Source organism: Amblyomma americanum, chromosome 4 (genome assembly GCF_052857255.1).
Source record: "Amblyomma americanum isolate KBUSLIRL-KWMA chromosome 4, ASM5285725v1, whole genome shotgun sequence".
In the NCBI taxonomy this organism is placed as follows: domain Eukaryota; kingdom Metazoa; phylum Arthropoda; class Arachnida; order Ixodida; family Ixodidae; genus Amblyomma; species Amblyomma americanum.
In genome coordinates this window covers 218761302-218785183 of record NC_135500.1, presented here as the reverse complement: position 1 = coordinate 218785183, position 23882 = coordinate 218761302, and the positions used below count along the sequence as shown (strand labels likewise).

The 23882-nt window shown below is 45.1% G+C and overlaps 2 protein-coding genes across 2 annotated transcripts in view; one reads left to right on the top strand and one right to left on the bottom strand.

The window, feature by feature from the left end:
- Positions 1-4719, bottom strand: part of Ku80 (X-ray repair cross-complementing protein 5 Ku80) — a 47627-nt gene extending 42908 nt beyond the window's left edge. Inside the window, exons 1-2 of the mRNA XM_077663446.1 lie at positions 4477-4719; positions 743-856 (exon numbers count right to left, since the gene is read on the bottom strand). Of these exons, the coding sequence (XP_077519572.1) occupies positions 743-856; positions 4477-4491 (129 nt within the window). The 5' untranslated portion in view covers positions 4492-4719. The remainder of the gene's footprint in view (positions 1-742; positions 857-4476) is intronic.
- A 239-nt stretch (positions 4720-4958) lies between these two features.
- The window catches only part of Cndp2 (Cytosolic non-specific dipeptidase 2), a 31508-nt gene continuing 12584 nt past the window's right edge, over positions 4959-23882 (top strand). The window contains exons 1-6 of the mRNA XM_077663448.1: positions 4959-5043; positions 16982-17050; positions 18409-18532; positions 19862-20032; positions 20568-20723; positions 22719-22876. Coding sequence (XP_077519574.1) covers positions 17007-17050; positions 18409-18532; positions 19862-20032; positions 20568-20723; positions 22719-22876 — 653 coding nt within the window. The 5' untranslated portion in view covers positions 4959-5043; positions 16982-17006. The remainder of the gene's footprint in view (positions 5044-16981; positions 17051-18408; positions 18533-19861; positions 20033-20567; positions 20724-22718; positions 22877-23882) is intronic.

Sequence of the window (23882 nt, the reverse complement as noted above, 5' to 3'; positions counted from 1 at the left end):
GCATAGCATGCGTGGACTGCCAGAATTAACAGTCATTCAAAGAGATGCCTAAATAAAGCATTAAAAGCGCGTACTGCGGGCTCCAAATAAATGCCCGGCATCATTTCGTGATTCTGGTACAATACCCCTGACAAAAGAGAGTTGCAGATGATACACACAGTTTGTGCATCCTCTACAAGATGGCACTAACTTTTCTAAAGAGACCACAACTTCTATTCCATTGATGTTTCCAACACCAATGGGAAGAAATTTTGGCGTAATTTAAAACACAGGCCAGCTTACTCAATATGGAAAAGTGGATGCCAACCATGAAATAGAGGAACAAAATGAGATAAAACAGCTGCTTTTTTCTTATTTCTTGGTCAGCATCTGCTTTTTCACACCTTAATATGATTGTCCCCAACCAGACGAGTTTTCTTCCAGCTATCAACTATAGAGGCAAGGTTGTTTCAATAGCAAGCACCAGTGCCACATCTAGGCAAACGATATAATTCGAAGCATAGTAACAACATTAAGAGTGAAATAGAAAGCTCTTTAGCTCAATATTGTGGTTTACTAACAGACTCAAGAGCAGTTCTGCCTTTTTTAGATATGTTTACAAGCGATGATACTTCTTACAAAGTTTGTGATGTTGCTTTACTATATTCCTTGCTCTTTGTTGAGCTAGGTTTTATTCAGCACAATTTTAAACATACTTTTGCAGCCGATGCTCTGTTTACAGTAAGATGATGCTGGTCCTTACCCTTCGCTGGATCATGAGCTCGGCACAGGTCTTGGCCTCTTCGAGATCCGTTGGACCATTGGGAGGGCCTTGATTCATGTGGGGGCCAACATCCAGAATGATGGCAACAGCTTCCTGAAAAAAGCAAGCACAGTCGAGCGCACTTATAACAAATCTGATGGTCACGCAGATGGCATTCATTGTATCTGAAGTTCGTAGTAAGTGGACTCCCCATATTAGAGTAAAAAATACAGAATACGACAAAAGTGGCGTTGCTTTCTTCAGAAAGCGTGTTATGCGCATCGATTTCTTCAAAGCAAACCCTATCAAGGCGGTTTCCAAGGTCTCCAGCTACGTCATGTTCTCCATGTCGAGATCCTTGCTGCCAACAGTCTGCTTTAGCACTAATTGCGGTTGAGGTGGTCACGGCAGTTGGTGGCAGGTCGGCCTCATTAATCAAATTCCTGGCGGCCGGGGAGTACTTGCCCTTCGCACACCATGGCTTCGTTACAGCATGCCTCCGCAATGTTGGCGTTCTCAACGACATCCGATAAGCTGTGCATCAATGACGTGTTACATGCATCTGCTCAGACAGTTTTCCGACAGCGTCCTCTGTCGTTCCTGGGCTCATGCAGCAATAAATACAGCGCAGCACATGTATGCGAAGAATGCATCAGCTGCACTTACTGCTCGCAGTAGCGCACAAAACGTGGAGAGCTGATTGGGTATGCGACGCATACGTGTGAGAGCCAGCAAGGCGTTCAGACTTCTCAAACAGCTGCACTTGGTAGATAATCAAACGCTTGCAGCAGCTTCACTTTTGCCACTGCTCCTGTCTTGCACCCACCACACTTCTAAATATAGACGCTTTGCCCAGCTGGCACACGTGCACGGTGATTGGTCATGTAGGCCACCAGCACATGCCTGGCTGGTGGTTATCTAGTTTGAATTCTGCCTTTATTATTGCTTTTTTGGGTTGAAAATTTTTTCGCGGTGATGTCAAGGGGCTTACGCTTTTCGGTCTCCGCACATGCTGGAAACGCAAGTTTTTCGACTGTGGGGCAGCTTTACGACGCCTCCTTATTCGCCTCCTATATCGCACAGTATATGGGCTTCTAGTATTTTGCCTCCATCGAAATGCGGCCGTCGCGGCCAGGATCGAATCCTAAGGCATACATATTTTGACGACAGCACCGCCCTCGTTCGTAATAACCGAGCGTTCGTTACATCTGCCTCTCGTTATAAGTGGGCTTTCCGCAAACGTATAAGCTGTAAAAAATAGGCGCAATTTTTAACTGCTTGCACGGCTGGCAGCGGCTCACAGACAGTCAACCTGTCGCAAGCCACTGCACATCCGCGCGCCGTGTATGGGCTCCGTGCGCTGCAGTTTGGCGCGCGCGAATGGCGCCACCTGGTTAACAGCGGTGGCGAAAGGCGGACGTAGCCAACGCAGCTCTCTGGTTCAGTTTGCAGTGAGCGAGGCGAGCGGTGAGGTGTTTCGTCCGAAGGCGAAAACAAACTTGGATAATTATGGGTGCTCTACCTACTGCGTGTTTACCTAATGTCATAACAGCTATAAACACACTGCAGTCAAGGTACCGAATATATTTAAACGCTTTTCTTGGACATCGTGCATGCTAACTCATGCACAGAGGGTATGCTGGAAATGAGTGCACTGTGGAATTAAATTCATGAGAGTGAACTGGAAAAGGGTTTACATTGACTGGGGTGTTTCGAACGTGACATCATTGGTAGGAGCTGCTTTATGTCTATATGTAGAGCGAAGGAATGCGTTCAGTCAGTCACAGGAAATGGTCTACGGTGAAGTTCTTGGAGCTAGCATCTGAAGTTTAAGTCTTCGTTTGTTATGCTCATCTGTGGTTCAGCGTGTCAATTTTGTTTCTAGTTTTTTTTTTTCGTGCGTGTGTGTATGCAGTGGGAGCGACGTCGTACTTCTGAGAGTGCTTATGTCGTTTTTCACATTGTTTCACCTAAGCTTTTGTGTATTTATTTGCATCATTTTATTTCCTTCAGTGGTTTAAAATTTTGTATCTTTATTTGTTGCATTTATGAGATCTCAAATCCTGTTCTAGACGAATAAAAAGAAAAATAGAGAGTGGTTCAAATTTCTCTCTACATATATATTTCTTGGATTTCACAGCATCACTAAACCCTTAATTTCGGGAATTAATCTTTTGATTTTAATTAGGTTTATCGTACCAATGCAACGAAGAATATAAGGGGTGCCATAGTAGGAGGTTCCAGATAATTGCAACCACTTGGAGTTCTTTAACGTGCACTGACATCGCGCAGTACGCGGGCCTCTAGAATTTTGCCTTCACCGAAATGCGACCACCGCAACCAGGATTCAACACGAGTCATTTGGGTCAGCAGCTGAGCACCATAACCACTGAGCCACCGCGGCGGCCTTTTTATAGTTAAGTATTTACCAAAAGAGCAATACGACCAAAATAATTCATGTAATTGGTGTCTTCGTGAAATTCCTGAAATGAAAGTCCTGTGGAAGATACTTAGCAAGAAATTCATCGTCTTTTTGTATGCTTAGAGCTATGCTTCTCTGAGAGGAATACACAAAGTAAAGAAGTGTCGATCCTGCAGGATGTAGAGCACTATCATCTGATATATATGTGTAGTAAGTTTGCGTTTTTGGCACTTCTAGCCGACCATTCATAGTCGATGTCACAGTGGATGTACATTACATAGCTGATTTCATTATTTGGGTCAGAGCCTTGTTTCTCAAACTGTAAAGGTACTTAATTAATCTCAATAAGCTCAACTGCGCTGCCAGATATTGCCGCGCCGTCGGGACTGCAACACAATCATGGCTGCTCGGAATTTGTGATCAGCCCAACTTGAAAGCAATTGAAACGAAATGCAGCAGTGGTGGCGTCAAGGCTTTCAATGCGTTGAAATCCGCAGAGAAGAAGGCGTTCACTTAGAATGGCATCGCGGTCAGTGCGCGTCTGCTATGCGGCCGGGCTGGCGCGAACGCATCGGGCATGGAGGAAGGCGCAGGGCCACCACGGCCAGTCTCGAAGTGGGCGCGCGCGCTCTCCCTGCGAGAGACCGGCCGTGACTGAGCGTCCGGTTAACGCGGCGAGTGCCACGAGGCGGCGCTGGCGATGTGGTCGCTGCTGGCGCCACCATACCAGCGCACGGAGCCCATACATGCAGGGAGCGCACGCTCGTCACAGACAGAACAAGACCCTGCCGGTTTCAAACAGTTGCGGTTGCCGAACAAAAATGTCATCAAAGCAAAACAAAAGCAAAAAGGCGCTCCACAATCGAGTACGCCGCAACAACACCTAATTTTAGCGATCTGTGAGCTAACACCTGTGCCGCCGACAGGCATTGTTCGTACGACGACCGAGTGTTTTCTTCCAGGTGCTTCTGCGCGGTTCTTGTTCCGCTTACCACTATGAGGCTTCACAGTCGGCAAGCAGAGTCATCATACGAGTTGATAAACTGCCGACGTATCGGGCGTGCTTTTTATCGATGCACGAATAAGGCGGGAGCGGCCATTTTTAAAAGCAAGCATGGTGTGTTTGTCAACAAGCAAGCACGGAGACAGCGCGCGTCAGTGATTTGGAGGCAACAAACAAATAAAGCGGATATGGTACACCTCTTCGGACTCTGTTATAACTAGCATTGCGCTCGCATGACTGTCTATAATATTCGGAGGCAGATGAACACGTAAACACAAACTTTTGGCAAGCATTTTACAGACTACCTACCTTATTTGCCGCCATTGCTGCAATGTGCGTAACCAATAGAGAGAGCAGAGAGATGATGGCTCACGATGGGCCTAAGCAGCTCTGAGTGACACGGAAAGTGCGGAACTGATTTATATTTCATATGAAACCGTAAAAAGTATAAATTTAACGTGTTATTGTAAAAAACATTAAATAAACACTAAACAATGAGGTTAGTGCTGTACATTGGAGCGCTAAGGCTAGTGCGCCGGACCGCCGGTGGCAGCAGCGTTTTACCCCACGAAGCTACCGCGAAGGTGTACTTTTCAAAGATACCGCAACCTTGGATACCGGACCTTGAAAGCAGCTGTTCGACACGTGTTTCCGCACACATTAGGTGTGATCGACGATGACGGGGCTACCCGAACAAGAAACCAAAGAAATGCTTAAACCGTTCAACTGATAAAGGGGCGAAAGCAACACAGCAGTACTGTACGTTGGTCCATGTCCATGCGCTGCTTACGTGCTTACGTGCCGTGTGCAAGAACCGGTGTGGCACAAGACGCGGGGGGCGTGCTGTCTGGATGTGTCATTCGGCTCTCAGACCCGGTAAGTGGTGGACGCTAGCGTGCCGTCTGCGCGCTACGCGCAGAAAAAAGACATTTCTTGCGCATATCGCGCTTTTCTCCGAGCAGAGTGCTAAGCAACTGCATCGTTTTGTGATTGCGGATAATACCTACGTCTGGCGATACGCCGATCACATGCTGCACACGCGCACAATGTGCAGTACCGGCAGTTTACGCGTTCTAGGTCCCTTTTCGGCGATGATACTTAAAATTGCTCTATAGGTTAACAGCGAGTTTTAGAATAGGGGGACCTTCTTCTAAATGTTCGTAGTTATGTTTTTGGCGATAATTATTTGCTTCTCTAGATTGTTCAGGCACCTTCTGCTGTCCTCCTGAACGAATAGTTTTCGACTTGCCTGCCTGGTTAATTTAGTACGTAACTTGACCTCGCCTTTATACCCCTGCTATAACCGTTGAATGCGGCCCTATTTCTGCAAGTCGATTGCTGACACAGTTCTCTCGCGAAGCGTAAAATCGGGCTGTGGTCGCTGCCGATCGTCGCGCATATAATGAAAGCTAGACCGTGGCATATCCATCCGGCCGCGCAGTAGCTGCATTTTCAAACTGCTGGTGCAGATACCTCTAGAGGTGGAAGCCAGTGTAAGCACATGCATCCAGCAGCTGCTGTCCGCGCGCGATCTATATGGTGTGCTATAAAAGAACGGGACCGTGCCGCCCCGGTCCTTATCGCGTAGCAAAACACCGAGGAAGTGGTTCGCTTATTGCCCATTTGACGGTGCAATCACGCTACTTGCGCTCGGGTATGCTGCAAAGCACGAAGTAGAGATTGCGACCTTGGTTGTTGTTTGAAGCAGTTTTTATCAACGTAAGTGAAAGCTTGCATGGTGTGCAAAGGATTCTCGTTATTTCGAACTTGCTTAATTCTACCTTCCTGTTAATTCGAACTTGCACTTTGGCCTCCTCAACACCATGAATATGAAAAAGGCTCCTCTTCTTCGAACACTGCATAATGTGAACAAATTTTCAGTCCCTTTTGAGTTCAAGTTATCGAGTCGACTATCTGGAGTAAAAACTGCTTGACACATTCTGAACGGCGGTATGCAAAACGCATAGTACAGCCGCTACATATTTTTGTGCAGTTCAAGATGTTGCATTTCTGTACCGTAATTTTAATTTGATTGTACATTTCACAGAGTCAGTGTAGTCGTAAATTCTGCAGTATATTAGCAGGGGTTGCCTCATCACAGATTGCACCATAAGGCTGCAGTTATTATCATGCAGTATATTGTACTTCTATTGTTAAACTAATCCATTATGACACTCATTGTGTGAATAATAAGCTGCTTAAATTGTGTTGTTGCTGTAGCACTACACAATGATAGATGCAAGCTGTGTACTTCAGCAGCTGAGATGGGCAGATATGCGTCATCAGCTGTCGAACAGTGTAAAAACAAATATTGCTTTGCCTGCCGCATCCACCCCCACACTTGCCCACCTTCCACAGAAATTGTGGATGGCAAGCTTTCCTGGATAGATCGCTTGATGAAGCATGTCCAGTGAAATGCAGCAGTATGAGCAGAAATGGAGCTGAATGCAATCTGTGCCTTCCATCCTCTTCGCTCATGTGGGGTCCCCTGTCAATGCAGCGGTTCCTAATGACCCATCATTCTGCTGTTGCACAGTGCCCAGTCTATACACAGAGGCATCGGTGTGACAAAAACTGGTAGACACATATCAAAAAGTTGCAGCGCATTGTGGGATGTAAGCAGGTGCAAGGATTTGAAATGCTTCAAACTTTCCTCAGCAGCTGCAGTCGAGACAGAAGATTCTTTGCTTAGAAGCAAAGCTGGCACTAACTCCATCTCATCAGAGAAATAACCTTGTGCAAAAACTGCAAGTCCTAGGAGACGCTAACTAGGAGGGCTAGTTACCTCTGTACTTGTAGTCTCTTCTTATTCTTTTGCTTGCACTATAAACCTTTAAAAGATATGTAGCGCAGTTCATTGCATTTTAATAAACCCATCTCTGTATCCAAATTTTGGTATGCATACTCAGTACTGATTAACTTTTGGATAATATATGTTTTGTATTGCATGTGCCTAGTTTCACAAAAACTTGTTGCATAAATTCATTCATTTCATTCAGAATGTGCTGAAAAAATTTTGGAAGATAGAGGTGCAATAGTTGAGAAAAATTATATCTAAAACTAGACTGTGCATAGTCTGGAAATCTTATCTCTTGTATCTGCTTATCTCATGAGCCCTTATTGTGTGAAGTGCGGATACACTTCTGATGTCTGCCATTCTCTACTTTGTTCTTATCTTACCTCCTGTCCTTTTGTTCTATAGTCTTTGTGAGCATTTTCCTAGAAGTTATGTCCTTTTTTTCTGTTAAACAAAAATTTATCAGTGGAGCTTAAGCTTTAACATCTTGCTTCATAATTGTCAATGCAGGTTGAAAGAGATGCTTAAGCGCCCTCTACTTTACTTGGACGTTGTTATCAGTCTGGCTATGCCCACTGCAGGGCAAAATCCTCTTCCATATTTCTCCAGTTAACCCTGTCCTGTGCCAGCTGTGGACCTAACCTTCTGCCGCCCCCTGCTACGTTTGCCTTCTCTTGGAATCCGCTCCGTTACCCTGAAGGACCACCGGCTATCTTCCCTTTGCGTTACATGCCCTGCCCAAGCCCATTTCTTCCTCTTGATTTCGACTAGGATGTCTTTTAACACGCGTTTGATCCCTGACCCACTCTGCCCTTTCTTTCTGTCTCTTAACGTTACAGGTATCATTTTCCTTTCCATGGCTCGCTGCGTTGTCCTTAACTTAAACTGAAACCTTTTCGTTAGCCTCCACATTTCTGCCCTATAATTGAGCATCGGTAAGATACAGCTGTTGTATACTTTTTTCTTGAGGAATTTTGGTAAACTGCCATTCATGGTCTGAGAGAACCTGCCAAATGTGATCCACCCCATTCGTATTCTTGAGCTTGGCGCATGATAGCCTTAGTTGCTTATGTGCCATTAAACCCAACACAACACCCGTTCTTATTCTTCTAGTAATGTCTCGTGATCCGGATCTGTGGTCACTACCTTCCCTAAGTAGACATATTTCCTTACCTGTGGGGTTTAAATTGGGGAGATAAGTACGTTCTCCCCACTTAATCGCGGCTGACACGGTTCAAAGCCGCCCGGACCCCACCCCGTGATCGCGTACGCTACGGAGCGCTCGCCGACCATGGCGGGCCTTGCTCTGAGGGAACAAAGGAACGACACATTGGCTGACACAAAAATACATTTATTGCTACAGAAACAACGCCAGCTAGCAACAAGGTACGCTAATGAATCGAGGTCGTCTGACTCACCAGCAAGGTTCCGAGCGAATGTTCGCCCGCGCTAGGGCAAGGGATAAATACTCCAAAGGCCGGAAGGGACGATATACGGGAACGGTCTCCCCGTTGCTTCCTCGCCCCGCCGGCGAAGAGCGGAGCCGCGAGCGACACGTCCGCTCACGCCGACGATCCCTACCGAAGACCCCCCCCATGCCCCCTCTCCCGCGCGCTGGCTTTGACAGTCTCCCGCGCAGCGATGCTGGCGCCCTCTCTTGCCAGTTAAGGGACTATTCAATAAATTGAGATTACGTAAAGCAGACGAGAGATAGGCATTCGATCACTCGTTACCCCAGTGCAGGAATTTTTGAGCTAGTATCAATAACAGCGAAGATATAGACGATTAAAAATTACGCTCCTCCTCTCCCCCCTCAACTCGTACACGAGAAGCACCAGAAAAAAATAAAGAAAACAAGTGGGACTGCGCCCCGCCTTTGAATACGTCATCAGATGACGTTCGCTTTGCAACTTCCGGTTGTCGCTCCTAGCCCCCCAGCAGCAGCGTCGGCTGCGTGGCGGCATCTCTCCGGTCTCTTCTCCTTCCTGGATTGCGGCGCGCGTCGGGTTTCTTTGCTTGTCATCTGTGGTAATTAGCAGTAATAAACCCGGACCTCGAGGTGCAACTGCTCGCATTTACGGCCGCGATGGGCATCGAGCCCTATGCGTGCGCACGAAGAGGCGTGCGAGTGGCTCCGGAACTCCCGACAGAAGGAGGCGGCAGAGGAAAATTGAAACCATATGCGCGAAGGCAATGCCCAGCTGGCTCGCTTGCCCGGGAGGGTCGCGCGGCGGCACGAGCAGACGATTTTCATGGCTACCGGAAGTGTGCCCGTGACATCGTGGCTGCCATGGCTCCAGCGAATGAGAGCGTGTGGTGGCCTGGCGACGTCATGGTAATGTGACGTCTTTGTTCCACGATTTTAGTTCCAAAATCGGTCACTACGAGTACACCAATCGGCCCGCTATTTTTGAAAAACACGGTTTTTAAAAGTTCATAATAAATTGCCGGCTCATTTCCGAAGACTCATGCTTTGTGTGAATGCTTCTTAGCATCATTTCTAAGCAATGAAAACATTTACAAGTGACTTTTTATTCGTTGCATAGTCCATTTAATATAACTGACAAGGGAATGCGCTCATCCTCGAGGTGAGACTGCCGCTGCACGGTGCCTCGCAGGAAAGCAAATACAGGGGGCTGCAGGGCAGGTCGCCACAATCACTTCCAGCACCTTGCTAGCAATTGTAAAGTGCTGTTTCCTTCCAAGGCTGTTGAACATTACTTTGGTTTCCTGCATATAAATTTTTTGACCCACCATTCTGCTTTTCCTGTCTAACTCATTAATCTTATCTTCCTATACAACTCATTTATAGCATTAAATGGCAAACATGTTAATAGAGTCTTCGCTCAAAAACTTTCCAGTGGAAATTTATTAACCTTATAACTAGGGCTCTGCGAACACTCACTCCCGTAAAAACTTCGAATAGTTTTCGAATAGCATTTGCTATTTGATTTGCACTTTCACTATTCGAACATTCAGAAATTATGGATTTCATTATGCATAGACAACTGGGCTTGTTGATCGTTTGTAACACTGACTCATCTTTGCAGTGCACAAAAACACACAGACAGAAGAGCCGTTATTACAAGATGAGAATAATCCAAGAAATATTAACGTTGTCTGTCTTGAGAATGAGAAGTAGCATATGTAAACAAATATAGAACAAAGTACACATTAGCTAACTAAGTTTAATAGCTGGGATTTTGTCCTGCTGTGACATAAGTTGCTGTCAGAGCAGCAATTATTTTCATAACAATTACTTGGAAAGCTTAATTGCTAATTTTCCTGGCTTACGTATGTGTATCCACTGCTGGGTTGACACATTGGCTGCAACAAGTGGGAGCTAAGCTGCTCATGAACTAATGCATTGCATCCAAATTTTTTTTCTGTCCTCGGCATTGGGTTATGCAATTCACTCAAATCAATGACCTTGCGCACAGAATGAGCAGTTGCAGAGCACATCTGGAAGCAGCACAAAACTACCAGATGCTGTTTCATTACTTACGAGCTGCATTTATAAGCTCAGTTTGGTTTTATGTGCACAATTTGCTTGAACCTGTTTAACTGTTTCAGTGATGATGGACTAAGCAAATGTGACAATACTGGCTAACCATGTACGGGTACTTAGGAGTGTTTTTCTACTTGAAAGTCTAAGCTGGTGTCACTTAGCATTTTTCTCAAATATAACCAATTCCAACAAAATAAGTCTCTTGTGCTCACTTATTTTACTTCACGTAGTGCTCTGTAGATTGCTTGCTTGCTGTATTTATGCTTCGTTTCTGTAAAAAAAAATAAGTTGTGGCTCTGAGCTTATCAGTTCTACAAGTAAAAACTCACCAGTTTATTTTTTTCCTCACTGAGAAGTAATGCCACCCAAATTTGTCAGCTGCGAAGCTTAGCAAAAAAATGTTTTCGAGAAATTAGCATGTGACAAGTGCAAATAAAACTGTACGTCAGTTAAACAGGCACACAGCCAGAAACTACTACTAGACAGAAGTTTATCTTGTTGATATGGGTTGCATTAAAAATTCAGTTATGTATAATATTTTGCATTCTGGGTGCTATGTTTGGTCACAATAATTAGAATTGCCACATGTCTTCGTCTTATGAAAACACAGGCACAGGTTAATTCATGCACATTAAAAGTGTTAATTTGTGAACACATAATTTTGCAACACTTATAATAAACTGACACATCTCCAACCAAAAACTTTTAACTTAAAACTTAATGTTTCTGAGCCGGCTCGGCTCCTCCTTCAGGGGTGACTGGGGGCAGCAGCTAGCGTCTTTAAGTATGCACGGAGGTACAGTATTCTGGAACACTGTAATGGAGGGCAGGGAGCAGGAGGTCAGAAGAAGGAAAGCGGTGATGCGAAAGGCTTTTTGGTTGGAGATGTGTCAGAGTTTATTGTAAAGTTTTCAAACCCAACCAGACAGGCAAATCTGTCAAAATGTTTAGTTTTCATAGTTTTGCAAGGAACTTCATAGGATCGTGCATGCAGAGTGTAATAAAAGGGACATGTAAGTTGCACACTGGTGCCTCACATTGTCTAGAAATATTTTGCATGCTTATCCTTAACACGCTTGTTTGGACAACCATTTTACTCAGTCTTTGTTTAGTATGCAAGGTGGAGCCATTTGCAGAAACAGACCTGACAACAGTCATGAGCACCTTCGCGGCTGTTTTTCTAGAGCCCCATGGCTGAGCGGTACATAAGCAGTTGCAGCCATATTGAGTGTTGGAATGCTATTCAGCTGAGAGCAATTGTGGCGGGGTCTTGTGGTTGCATCTCTCAGAAGGACTGTGTGTGGAACAGACCATTGTCAATTGTCGGAGGGGGGCGTATTCTCCTGTATACTTTTCACACCATTGTCAGTTTCAGAAGGTGGGGAATGTTCCAATTTGTGGTCTTGTGTGTTAGCCTAGTGGCTTATCTTTCTTCCTGTTCTTGGCTTATATGCTTGTTCTTATCAGTTTATTTACTTGTTTGGCAGCTTTGCATAGCCAATATAGAGGAGCAGTTAAGTGTAGCTTTATGGGCCTCCCAGAACTAGTTGTGCTGCTGAAGTGGCTTGTTTTTTATCTCGTCTGAGATTAGAGGGAACAGGCATTAACACTGTTAACTTGGCCAGATTTAAAAGCATTTACTTAGTTGCCACTGCTGTCTTGTGTACTTAGTGTTACTTACTTTTGTGACTGCATATTTGCTAGAAGATAGTACTAGGGCAGCAAACATTTGCACTTCAGGAAAGCCCATTGTCTGTCAAGGCAAGCATGTTTGTTCTGTACTTCACATAGGGCCAATCAGTGACTGCCTAGCTTGCAGTAGCTATTTGCACTAGCTGATAGCATGGCCATGTGGAATCTGCTTTGTTCTGTTGTAGACGTGCCTTACATTTGTCTACCCTCTGAAACTTTTATGAACTGTGGCAGCACAGTATTTCACCATCAAGATAAGTGAACTTCCAGTGGCATGCAGAAAAAGTTTTCTTTTTTTGCAAGCATGGCTCATTTTTGTCTGATTAAAAGAAGGCTGGGTAAATTGTTTTTTTTTTACATAAGAGTTGGTTCGGGCCCCTGAATTTTCAGAAATGCTTGATTATTTGGACTTCTTTGTGGCACATGCAGGACGTGGCCTATAGAGCCAATGTAAAAGAGTGCCTGAAAATGCTGACCTCGCTCGCACTTGCCGCCAATACCCAAGCCGCCATAAAATGTTTACAGAGGAATCTTGTTAATTCACACTGCAAAGGAGATAGAAAACTTGATCAAACAAAAATTGCTGGTGGTTCAGCTCTGGTTAGCCCTGGTCGAAAGTGAAAAGCTGCATCTCCCTGGCTACATTTGTGGTCCCATAGATAACCATACTGACAGACACACAGTAGTAGGCATTTTTTTATTTGTTAAACATCTTGCTTTCTGGACCGAAACAAGCTAGATCTGAACACATCGGTTTTACAAGTGTCTGTGTGATACGCGTCAAAACTTTTTGAAATGACATTAAAGGCGTGCACACAAGACAGTATATATTTAATATAGCTTTGGTGATATTTACAACTGTATTGCTCATTGTATGTGGAGATATGGAACCAAATCGGTTCAAAATGACCCTGTGCAAACCCTGCAGATAATATCAGAAAGCCAAATTGGAAAAGAAATTGGTTTTTTTGGGGAAAGGAAATGGTACTATGTGAGACAAGTGTTATTTCCTTTTCTTAAAACCAACTTTCATTTTCCTTCCCCTATAGGCTGTTTGGGTGTCTACCCAGATATGTGAGACAGGGGTAATTTCCTTTCCTTAAAACCAATTTTCATTCCATTTTCCTTTTCCCTTCTGGGCGTGGTTCCGTGTTGGTCTCCATGGGGCATCATCATACCTATGGTTCCGCTGATCAAGTTTTATGCAGAACCCACTTTCATGACCTGCGCATGCGATGCCGGCAGACGCTTTCCCGCTTGACCGGAGGTGAAGGTGAAATGTCAAAGTCGAGACGGTTGGTGTAATAGCCTGGTGTCGCTGCTGTAGCTGACGTCATGTGTCGAACCTGACTACCACCTGTTATGCTCGTGGTTTGATCCTCTACCTACATTCACGGTGAAACTTGCGGCCCCACTGACGGCTCGAAATGCTGGCGTAGTGAAGCTTCGCTTCAAAACGAAATTCAAGCTGGAAGGGAGTCCCTTAAATGGCAGGGCTGATAGTCGATCGGCACATTGCGCCCGCGTGGTTTCGAATTCGTGCCGTTCTTGGATTTGGGGAAAAGAAATGCTGTATCTGTCATATATCGTTGGACACCTGAACCGCGCCGTAAGGGAAGGGATAAAGGAGGGACTGAAAGAAGAAAGAGGTGCCGTAGTGGACTGCTCTGGAATAATTTCGACCACCTGGGGATCTTTGACGTGCACTGACATCGCACAGACGCATACGTTGTCCGCCGCACAAACTTAGGCGGTAGTCACAGTTCGCGGAAGCCATCTATGCCGAGTCCATCCCGAATGCTGGAAGAGGCAGTAGCGAAGCGCGTGGTAGACGTACGGCTTCACGGAGACGGCGAGCGCGGAAGAAAATGGTGGTGCATATCTCAAAGTAAGGTGCGCGTACCCGCAGCAAAACGCACCGCGACCCTGACTTTTATATCGTAAAACAATTGCATGGCGTTTTGATGACAGGCAAGACTCCTTGTATTATGCGCAAGCCGCTGACTCGCTGCTTACGAGTCGCTAGGCCTCATTACGAAGACCAACGCCTACGGAGCGCATACTTAGGCTGTTTATCGGTTCTTATTGTTTCCGTTTAACCATCTTCGCTTTCTCGTTCCGGGCCACGGAGCAAGACTGTACAGTAGGTGAAACTCCCGTCTGCGCGAGCGAGCCCAGGCGACCAGATAGTCACAATTGTATGCGCCGACTGGGGCGCATGCAGTGGCGGCGCCTTGCGGCGCCTCATAGAAGCAGCAGGAAAAATAAATAAAAAATGCAGCGCCCGGGCAGGCTAAATCACTGGAACGGTCCAGTGACTTTCATCATCATCATCATCATCATCAGCCTTACTACACCCACTGCAGGGCAAAGGCCTCTCCCATGTCTCTCCAATTAACCCTATCCTTTGCCAGCTGCATCCACCCTTTGCCTGCAAACTTCTTAATCTCATCCGCCCATCTAACCTTCTGCCGCCCCCTGCTACGCTTACTTTCTCTTGGAACCCACTCCGTTACCCTTAAAGACCAGCGGTTATCTTGCCTTCGCATCACATGCCCTGCCCAAGCCCATTTAGCCAGTGACTTTAGCCAGTGACTTTATCCGAATGGGAGCAACACGCTCGACCGGTTGCCTTGGCAACCGAAATGCAATAGTTTCTTTCCAGGCCGCCAGGCGCCGCCAGCAGGATAGTGGCGCCGCGGGCTTGTGACCTTTTCTGGTCGCCGCAGACGGCAGAGTCTCCATTCCTTATAGTCTTCCTCCGTGTTCCGGGCCCTTCGCACAGCGGGCACAGCACAGTTCCTGCGGCTGCGGGTTCGCTTTCGCGCTTTAAACTTTGTCCCGACCCTTGCGTTCGTCGCTGTCATGCCGCTGACAGGCGAGTCAGCTGTGCTGTTAGGGTGGCTTCTGCCAGCTCATCAAACGTGTTCTGGGTACCGAGGTTGAGGAGCCGGGCAGTAGAGGTGCTGGGGGGTAGGCGGAGGGCGACCTTCGTGCAGCTCCTTAGGAACGCGTTGATGCGGTCCCGCTCCTTCTGCTTTAGGGGGAGGTAGGTGAGACGGGTGGCTTGCTGGGCTTGGGTCTGGAGAGTGGCGCGGACGGCGACGGACATTCTGGTGAGAGTCTTCGTCTGCTTGGCGCGTTATCGTAGAAAAAGCGACGCGTTCTTGCGAGCTCTGGCAAAAGTTTGGAGTATTTCATCATAACCATCAGCCTGACTACGCCCACTGCAGGGCAAAGGGATTTCCCATGTCTCTCCAATTATATGAGTATTTAGGCAGCCACGAATGTAACGTACGGCGGAGTTTGAGTCAATAGGCGTTTTTTGCATACCGGAGACGTTTGCCGCACCCCTCTTGCGTACGTGCGGTGGCATTGCTGGGGTGAGGGGGAGCCACTGTGCGTGCGCAAGAGAGGTCCGGAATGCTAAAAACGTCTGATATGAAAACAAAAGCTTTGCACAGACGCGATGCCCCCCCCCCCCCCCCCACCTCCCGCGCACGCACGCACGCGAGTGCCTGCTGCCACGCCTCTGCTTCTTGTCGCCGATGTTGCCCAGTGTTGCTGCCATCCGCACCTTTTTTCCCTTCTCTTTGCCCCTTTTATCGCCTGACCTTTCTCAGCAGTCCATGCCGCCTTCTTTCTGCGTTTGTAGCCGGCTTTTCTGCTTTTTTTTTTTCCGCCGTGCACACCGCTCGCTTTGCCGCGCGGGCCCAAGGCCTTCACAAAGTTAAATGGCTTCTCCTCGCAGTTCATGACTTAGGTGGGTAAGCGATCTGAAAGAGCGCCATTTTAATGTCTTCAATAGCCATTTGCCTCCGGCTGTTGTCCTTAAGATTATGCCGTTACGTATATGTTGCACCCAGTATCTGTCTCACATATCCGGGGACACCTGGACAGGGCTGTAAGGGAAGGAATAAAGGAGAGAGTGAAAGAAGAAAGGAAGAAAGAGGTGCCATAGTGGAGGGCTCCTGAATAATTTTGATCACCTGAAGATCTTTAACATGCACTGACATCGTACAGCACAGCCTTAGTGTTTGGCCCCCATCGAAAAGCAGCTGCCTCGCTCGGGTTCGAACCCCGGAAATCCGGCTACTGCCAAGCGCCCTAACCACTGAGCCACCGTGGCGGGTTTATTAAAGATGTCTTTACTATAAACAAACAAACAAAAGTAGAGGCATCATTCACAATTCGACTAATAAAGTTGTATGGTGAAAGGGTCAGTAATAAGCGCCCAGGCTTAGGTCTCATTTAGTTCGTGTGCTGTTATGGAACCCTGTTATAGTAAACTCGTATAATATAAGCACATGGGTATAGTAAAGTGATGCTGCAATCCCATTCCACCTTCCATAGATGACTGTACATTTTTTGTTTGGTTATTAAAATGTCTTTACCATAAACAAACCAAAAATGTATAGTTGTCTATGGAAGGTGAAATGGGATTGCAGCGTCACTTTACTACATCCGTGTCTTTACTATATATGAGTTTACTATAACAGGGTTCTTTAGAAGCACACGAACTCAATGAGACCTAAGCTCGGGCGCTTATTACTGAGCCTTTCACCATACAATTTCATTAGTGAAATTGTGAACGATGCCTCTCCTCAATAGAGCAGGCTTTTCTTTGCAGGATTAGTGCATTAACTATGGGTTTGCAGTTTTCACCAAAATCTAATTGTGCAACATAGGCTGCACTAATTCTGATAGAGCACATAGCAATGCGTTGGAACCTATAGGCAGCTGCAAAGTTAATCTGCAGAGTTGCTTGTGTGTGGCAGTTCATTGGGACCTGTGCAATATAAAGGCTTGCCTTGCAGGTTTTTTTACTCAGTACAACAAGAGATGGCGCAGCACAAAGTTCCAGAAACGTTGGCCAAAGTCTTCGGGTAAGCGTTAAAAGCGAGATTATGCTCTTTTTCGTGTATTGCGTTACAGCTGGTTCAGCGTATACTCAATAAGAATATTTTGACGGAAGTTTTTCTGGTCTGGATGTGAACTAAAAATGATGGTCAATGTGTGTAGGTAGGCCAAATGCGAATGAGGTGTGCTAGCACTTAGGATTGCACTTCAGTTCTGATGTTTGGATCATCCTCTACTTCATATTCAAATATCCATGGGAGTCTTCGTACCACTCCTCACGCAGTGGTGCATTGGTTTAGTGGTGATGCGCCACTGCCTGCGATAGCAGGTGCTTGTGAGACCCAGATGGGGCTTGTGAGGCACAGGTTTCTCTTCCCGAGCAACCTCTCTTGACCAGTCATTAATTGAACTACCACCTGCCATGGTGGGCATTTGCTCACAATCCGGTGGGCACGTTGCCACAACCCACTGGGCAGGTAGGCAGCCTGCCACAAAGCAGGCTTCAGACAAACACACACAATGGCTAAATGTGGCGAATGGCCACTATAAGTGCTAACACATTAAAAGAAAAGAATGTAACATTCTGAGCAAAGCTTGTCCCCATCTTGTCACCTCTGGAGAATGTTTTTCACTTCACGAGACTTTTGGTCGGAGTGTTATCACATTCTTCTCTTTCTAGCGTACATTCAGCATTCAGACTGGCAAAAACTTAGGTTTTAAAGTTGAAGCCTGTGTTGGGGCCTTGACTTGAACTGCTGCCAGATTATGAGCATTGCAAATGGCACACCGTATGTGCACCAAATTGTAGCAGTAGTGCACAACTCATTACTTGTAAAGGGCAGTTATATTATTTAAGTGTATCAATTCATTTGTTTAGAGCTTTTGCAGCTTTTGTAACTTCTTTGGGTAAAATGGCTCGTTCTATTCATAGGTTGATTAAGAATCGTCACAGTATGATTGACACAATGGTTCATTCTATGAGGAATACAACTGTATCGCTAAATTATTGCTTAGCATAATCAAATTAGTGCTCAAGACTTGATGGAACGACATTTCATCAGGAAAACTGCTGGCTCTGCGACCTGAAAAAGTTGTGCTCCTTGTATTCCTCGTAGGGTGGAAACACATGCTATGAATGACTTGGTTTTCGTGAGGACTTGACTTTTTACGTTCAGAAAAATTTTACCATCAATAATGAGCACTGATATTGTGCAACGCAGTACACTTGCGTATTTTGTATCTTGCAAAAATGAACACCTGTAAATTCTAAAGATGGAGCTTCAAAACAGATGCCTAACACGTGAATAAAAAAGTGTAATTTATACTGTGTGCTGAAAATTCCATGCATCGGTGATCCGCACATGGTCTTGCCTGTCTTCCCCAGCGTCGTGGACAAGAGACAAAAGGAGATGATCGACCTTTTACGTGAGGCAATCGCCATCAAAAGTGTCTCTGGCTGGCCTGATGCTCGACACGAGGTTGTCCGCATGATCAACTGGATGAAAGAGGTGCGCAACAACTTGATTTCAGTAATGCATTGTCTGGATTCGGGAAGTTCCTTGCAAGTTATTCTTTTGATACAAAGCTCAGGGATGCGGCAATTTTTTGACGTTACAGGTATTTTGTGTTTGAGGTAGTGCTGTTCTGCTTCTTACTTAATGCTCCTCTGCTCACAAGTTTTGTGTATGTATAACAGTTCATAAGCCACGGGGCTTCACAAGTTTAAGACAACTGCTTTTAAAATATCTAAATTGTCCAGATTGCAAGCAGCATTATAGGAGTCTAACCGCATGGCATGACAGCTGCCACTGTTGCGCATGAAACTGCCTGGGAGCTAGTGAAGCCCAATCAATTTGCATGTTTTGTTTTGCTGACAGAAATTAAGTTGGCCCAGTCTCCCAGCCTGCGGACTTAAACACCACGAGTTGACTCACAAGCTATAGCTGAAAGGGCCGTGAATTGCCCCTTGAGCATGACAAGATAACGCAACTGGCAGGCAAAGTATGTTGCATTTAATATCTTGACCAAGTTGCATGGTCTTACGTAGTGCCAAGAACTCATTACTCATGCATGAAGGAAATTCTTTTTCTGTTCCTACAGCAGCTTTTCCATCTGTTCTATGGGTTCAGAAAGCAGCCACCGTGTGATGTCGATGCCTGCACTGTTTTGCGGCGCCACTACTGGCCTTAAAGATAAAGGGAGGATGGAAAAGTACTAGCTAAATATTGCCCCTTTAATTTCTTTGTGACCCACCACAGTGGCTCCATGGTTAGGATGCTCGACTACTGAGCCGGAGGACCTTGGTTCAATCCCGGCTGCGGTGACCACGTTTCGATGAAGAGGAAGCACAAAAGGCATCCTCGTGCTGTGCAATGTCAGCGCACGTTAAAGAACCCCAGTGGGTTTAAGTTAATCTGGAGTCCTTCACTGCAGCATACCTCATATCTTATATGTCACTTCGGGATGTTAAACCCTCCTTCAGTTTACAATTTACAGTTTAATTCCTCTGCTTTTGTTGCATATTTAGGGATGACATCAAAGTTTGAAGGTAATTTTTCTGGATGACTTCACTTGTAAAGCTTACTGCTGTTACCAACACTTTTCATGAGGTTAAAAAAAATGGTGTTCCGGGGCCTATCTAAGGCTGGTTTTCCTTGCAGTGCAGTGAAGGTTATTTGAATTCAAATGATTGTTTTTTAATGCGTTATAGAATACAACTTTTTATGAGAAAATCATGGCTCAACTTTGTCACATATTGTTGAAAGAAAGCTTTATTGCGATGCAACTGCATCTTCTGCATTGAGTTAAAGGCTGTGATGTGTGCCTCTCCTTTGCAGAAACTCGAGCGCGAAGGTGCCACATGTGAACTGAAGGAGCTTGGCGAGCAGACGTTGGCCGATGGAACCAAGCTAAAGCTGCCCCCTGTTCTTCTTGGCCACTTGGGTGCTGATCCTGCCAAAAAGACTCTGCTGGTTTATGGCCACCTTGATGTTCAGCCTGCCTTGCTGGTATCCTTCCTTCTGTTTCTGATTTTGCTTCACATCAGGCAGTGGATAGCCATATTATTGAACCTAACATTAAATACTGTGATGCCACTGTTATTCCAGAAATATACTTCCAGCATTGCTTTTTTTTTTTTGGTCTGTAATATATCAGCATATCTCGGTGTTAACGCTTCATGAAACAGTTTTTTTCTGTTTGTTTTTTACAACATTAACATGCTCTTAACACTTTTGAAAAACTTACCATCTATAATAATGTAATGGCATATATTAAATAAATGCCAAAGCTAAATCGTACTGTTCAGCTTTGTTAGAATGTTTGCAAACCACTGCAAGTGGTTCTGAGAGCTGTCTTGAGCACCAGCTTTCAAATATGTTGCATTTTCTTTTGTTGGAACTAGGGAAAAGGCGCTCAGAAATGTTGGCATTGGCAATTCTGACACTGTCTTGGCAGCCAATTTTGTTGCTTTCAGCCGAATGAGCTTTTTTAAGTTTCAAGGTAGCAATACTCTGTGCACTTGGCTGCATGTACTGTACACAGGAGGATGGCTGGGACTCCGATCCTTTTGTGCTGACTGAGAGAAATGGCAAGCTTTATGGACGTGGTGCTTCGGATGACAAAGGTCCAGTGCTGGGCTGGTTGCATGCCATCTGTGCCTACAAAGGAGCTGGCCTGGACATTCCAGTCAATCTCAAGGTGCTAACTTTATTGCGTGCTTTGTTTTATTCTTTTCTGGAATTGTAGCTCCAGTGCTCACGGTCAAACAATGTGTCAAGGAGGAAGGTGCGTATCGGAGGTCATTTTTGTTTTGGCATAGAGCAGTGAAATTTGACTTGCTTATTGGGAAGTCCAAGTACAAAATTTCACTGAAATATCTTAAGTAGTTTTAATATAAATATTTATATGCTTCATTGCTATACCAAACTTGCAGAAAGCCCGGCATGACAAAAAAAACTTGGTATAGGCCTGCAGTCACTTATAAGTTTTACCCAAAGGAATGGTTAATGCAGTGACATTTTTTAGCAGCCTGATTTTTTTTCTACACAGAATGTTATACCCACGCTTGCGTAATGCACTCATTATCATCATGTCAAATTAGTGACAGAGTGAAAAAATACTTTGGAAATATAGGAATGTCAGTGCATAAAGAATTCATTAAGGAATACAATGCTACAAATCGCATGAAAATCCATGAAGCCATTGTTAGGCTACGCTTTCTGCAAGCAGGGCAGTCTAGTCAAAAAAATGCTCCTAAAATTGCCACTGAAGTTCTACAAGCAGTTCATATCTTTGGCTGTGGGGGCCTTCGTATATCTCAGTCTCTCGTTTATTCAACCCTGCATGACTTCTTTTTTTCTGGCTGTCCCTCTCTGCCTAGAGTGAGTGAGTGCAAACTCACGCTCCATTGCAGACACCTTGCGAAGTGAGTTGCTGAAATGAGCTGTTTCCAAATCAACATACCATGGTTACAAGTGTCCCTAGATAGTGCAGTGTCAGCTAGACAAATGTTCATTGTAATTATGATAACCAGGTCATGCGTTCTGTGCTGTCACGAAAACGAACTTTACCCGTGTCAGAACTGTGGCGCAGTGCCTTGGCTGGTTATTTAAGTGTCGCCAAGGTCTGTGTTCAATGTTGGGTGTTCACACCGGGGCATAGGTCGGCCTCTGATGGCACATCGGCGTGATCGTCACTGGATGGACCTATGTGCCCATGTTCCAGCGTGATTGCATTGGTCGGCGACATCAATCGATGGAAACTGCCTTGCTCTATCTCGCAGAATAGCAGCCACAAACTCATCATTAAGTCAGCAAAAGTGTGCACGCATGCCTTAGAAACAGATGGCTTGAGAAACTGCGCCTTTCAGTAGCCACACACAAGGCATGCTGAGCGTCATGTGACAGGCCTGACTAATTGACGCCAAGCAGTGGATTTCTGGAGGCCGTCACATTTTAATTTTTTGTGCTTTGTTTTTCAACATAGATGCCTGATTCCGACAGGAGGAGAATTGCAGTGAACTCAGCTTTCCGGTGACACCAATCTCGCTGCAAATGGCAGTGCAGAAGCAGAGTTATCGCGTTTGATAATCGGCCATTTCCACGGAGATTTCAGCCAATTTTTGCTACCCACGGTCACAAAAACATTATTAAGCTCACTTGTGGGCTGTTTCTGTGGGAGATTTTTCGAAATATGGTTAAAAAAAACCTTATAATGCCAAATGTGATGTTTTTTAAAATTCTGATATTTTTTGAAGTTTTCGCGATTTGATCCCCATGACCCCATTTAAACTACACAAAATGTGGAATTGTGCATATATAGAAAGAAATATTTCGGTGAGAGATCAGTGCAGAAAAAAAAAAAAAGGTACTGGCTGTTCGTCTTCCTATGTGGTAATATGACTCAGATTTATGCAAAATGTATACTGTCAGTGGCAGGGTTCACTGGGATACTGCTTGGGTGGCTGATCACATCGGATGTGAAAACATTGTTTTGCAGATACTCTTCTCCCTTAATCTCTTATACTGCTTGTCAAGGATAAACCATTGCAAAGCACCATGCTTTAAGAAAGTGTGGCAAGCCTGTGCTGCCAGTTTATATTCCACAGCTATGCTCAATGAAAGTAGCAGCACGCATTGCATATTTAGGTGTGCCTGGCAGCAGGCTTTCTTGAAATCATTGGTTTTTGTGCAGTTTGTGTTTGAAGGAATGGAAGAGTCTGGCTCTGTTGGCTTGGACAATCTGCTGTACAGCCTCAAGGATGATGATTTCCTGAAGAAAGTGGACTACGTCTGCATCTCTGACAACTACTGGCTCGGCAAGGAAAAGCCCTGCCTCACTTATGGCCTCAGGTGCGTTTTGTAAAGGCACCCACAAAGGAAATGGTGTGTTCTGTAGGCTTGGTTCACAGTGAAGGCTACTTCTTAAGTTTTTTATTAAAGCAGAAAGTGGGTAGCAAAGCAATTCCCCAATCTATAAGGGACTAGATCTTGGAGAATGTTAATTTCATATTCTTATGTATAGCAACCGAGGAAGTAATTTCTAGTCAGTTTTTATTTTAATATGATTTGGCAGTTTCTTGCCCAGCTTCTGTACAGTGTTTAGTTTACAGTGTTCTCTACAGTGTCCAGAACACTGACCAGCTTAAGACGGGATGTGGATTTTAATTCGCAATAAATGGCTAAAAATTATTTTTCCCGATATCATTGTATTCGCTTAAATGCCTCTCTTTCTATGCTGTCCTAATGTTTTATTGCTAAAATTCACTGGGACATACTCTGAAAAACTGTTTCGTGAACCGTGGTGGCATTGCGTATTGGGGAAATGCTTGAAAAATCTGTGTTTTTCTATGTTCCAGTTTTTTGACTAGATGCTCAGCTTCTGCAGGAAATTTCTTCATGACTGTTTTGTCTATTTTGACCCCATTTGTTTTGTTGCGCTCACAGAACTTGTAGGGATTCGCGCTATCTTTGGATAGCGTGATACAGTGAACACGTTCTGCAGCAAACAATGCTAAACACCGGTGACACAAATGCAGCTGACAGGATGCTTGTGTTGATCATGGATGGATGGATAGGTGGGGCGGGCCAGCGGGTGGCAAAAAAAAAATGTATCAGTACTTTTCTCTGTGTAATGAACGCTCTCGCCAAATTAATGTCAATTTTTCTGGAAAAAAAGTGGGTTCATTACGCAAGTAAATACGGTAATGGTGAAATTTTGTGCACTTAAATTTGAAAGAATTGCTAACATGCAGAAAAAATTTCATCAGAATCCTTTCAAAAATAAAAAAGTTTGCTTTGAAAGAAGCATCCCCCTCTTAAGCAAAGTAAGAGTCTTAACCAGTCAAAAATTTGTATG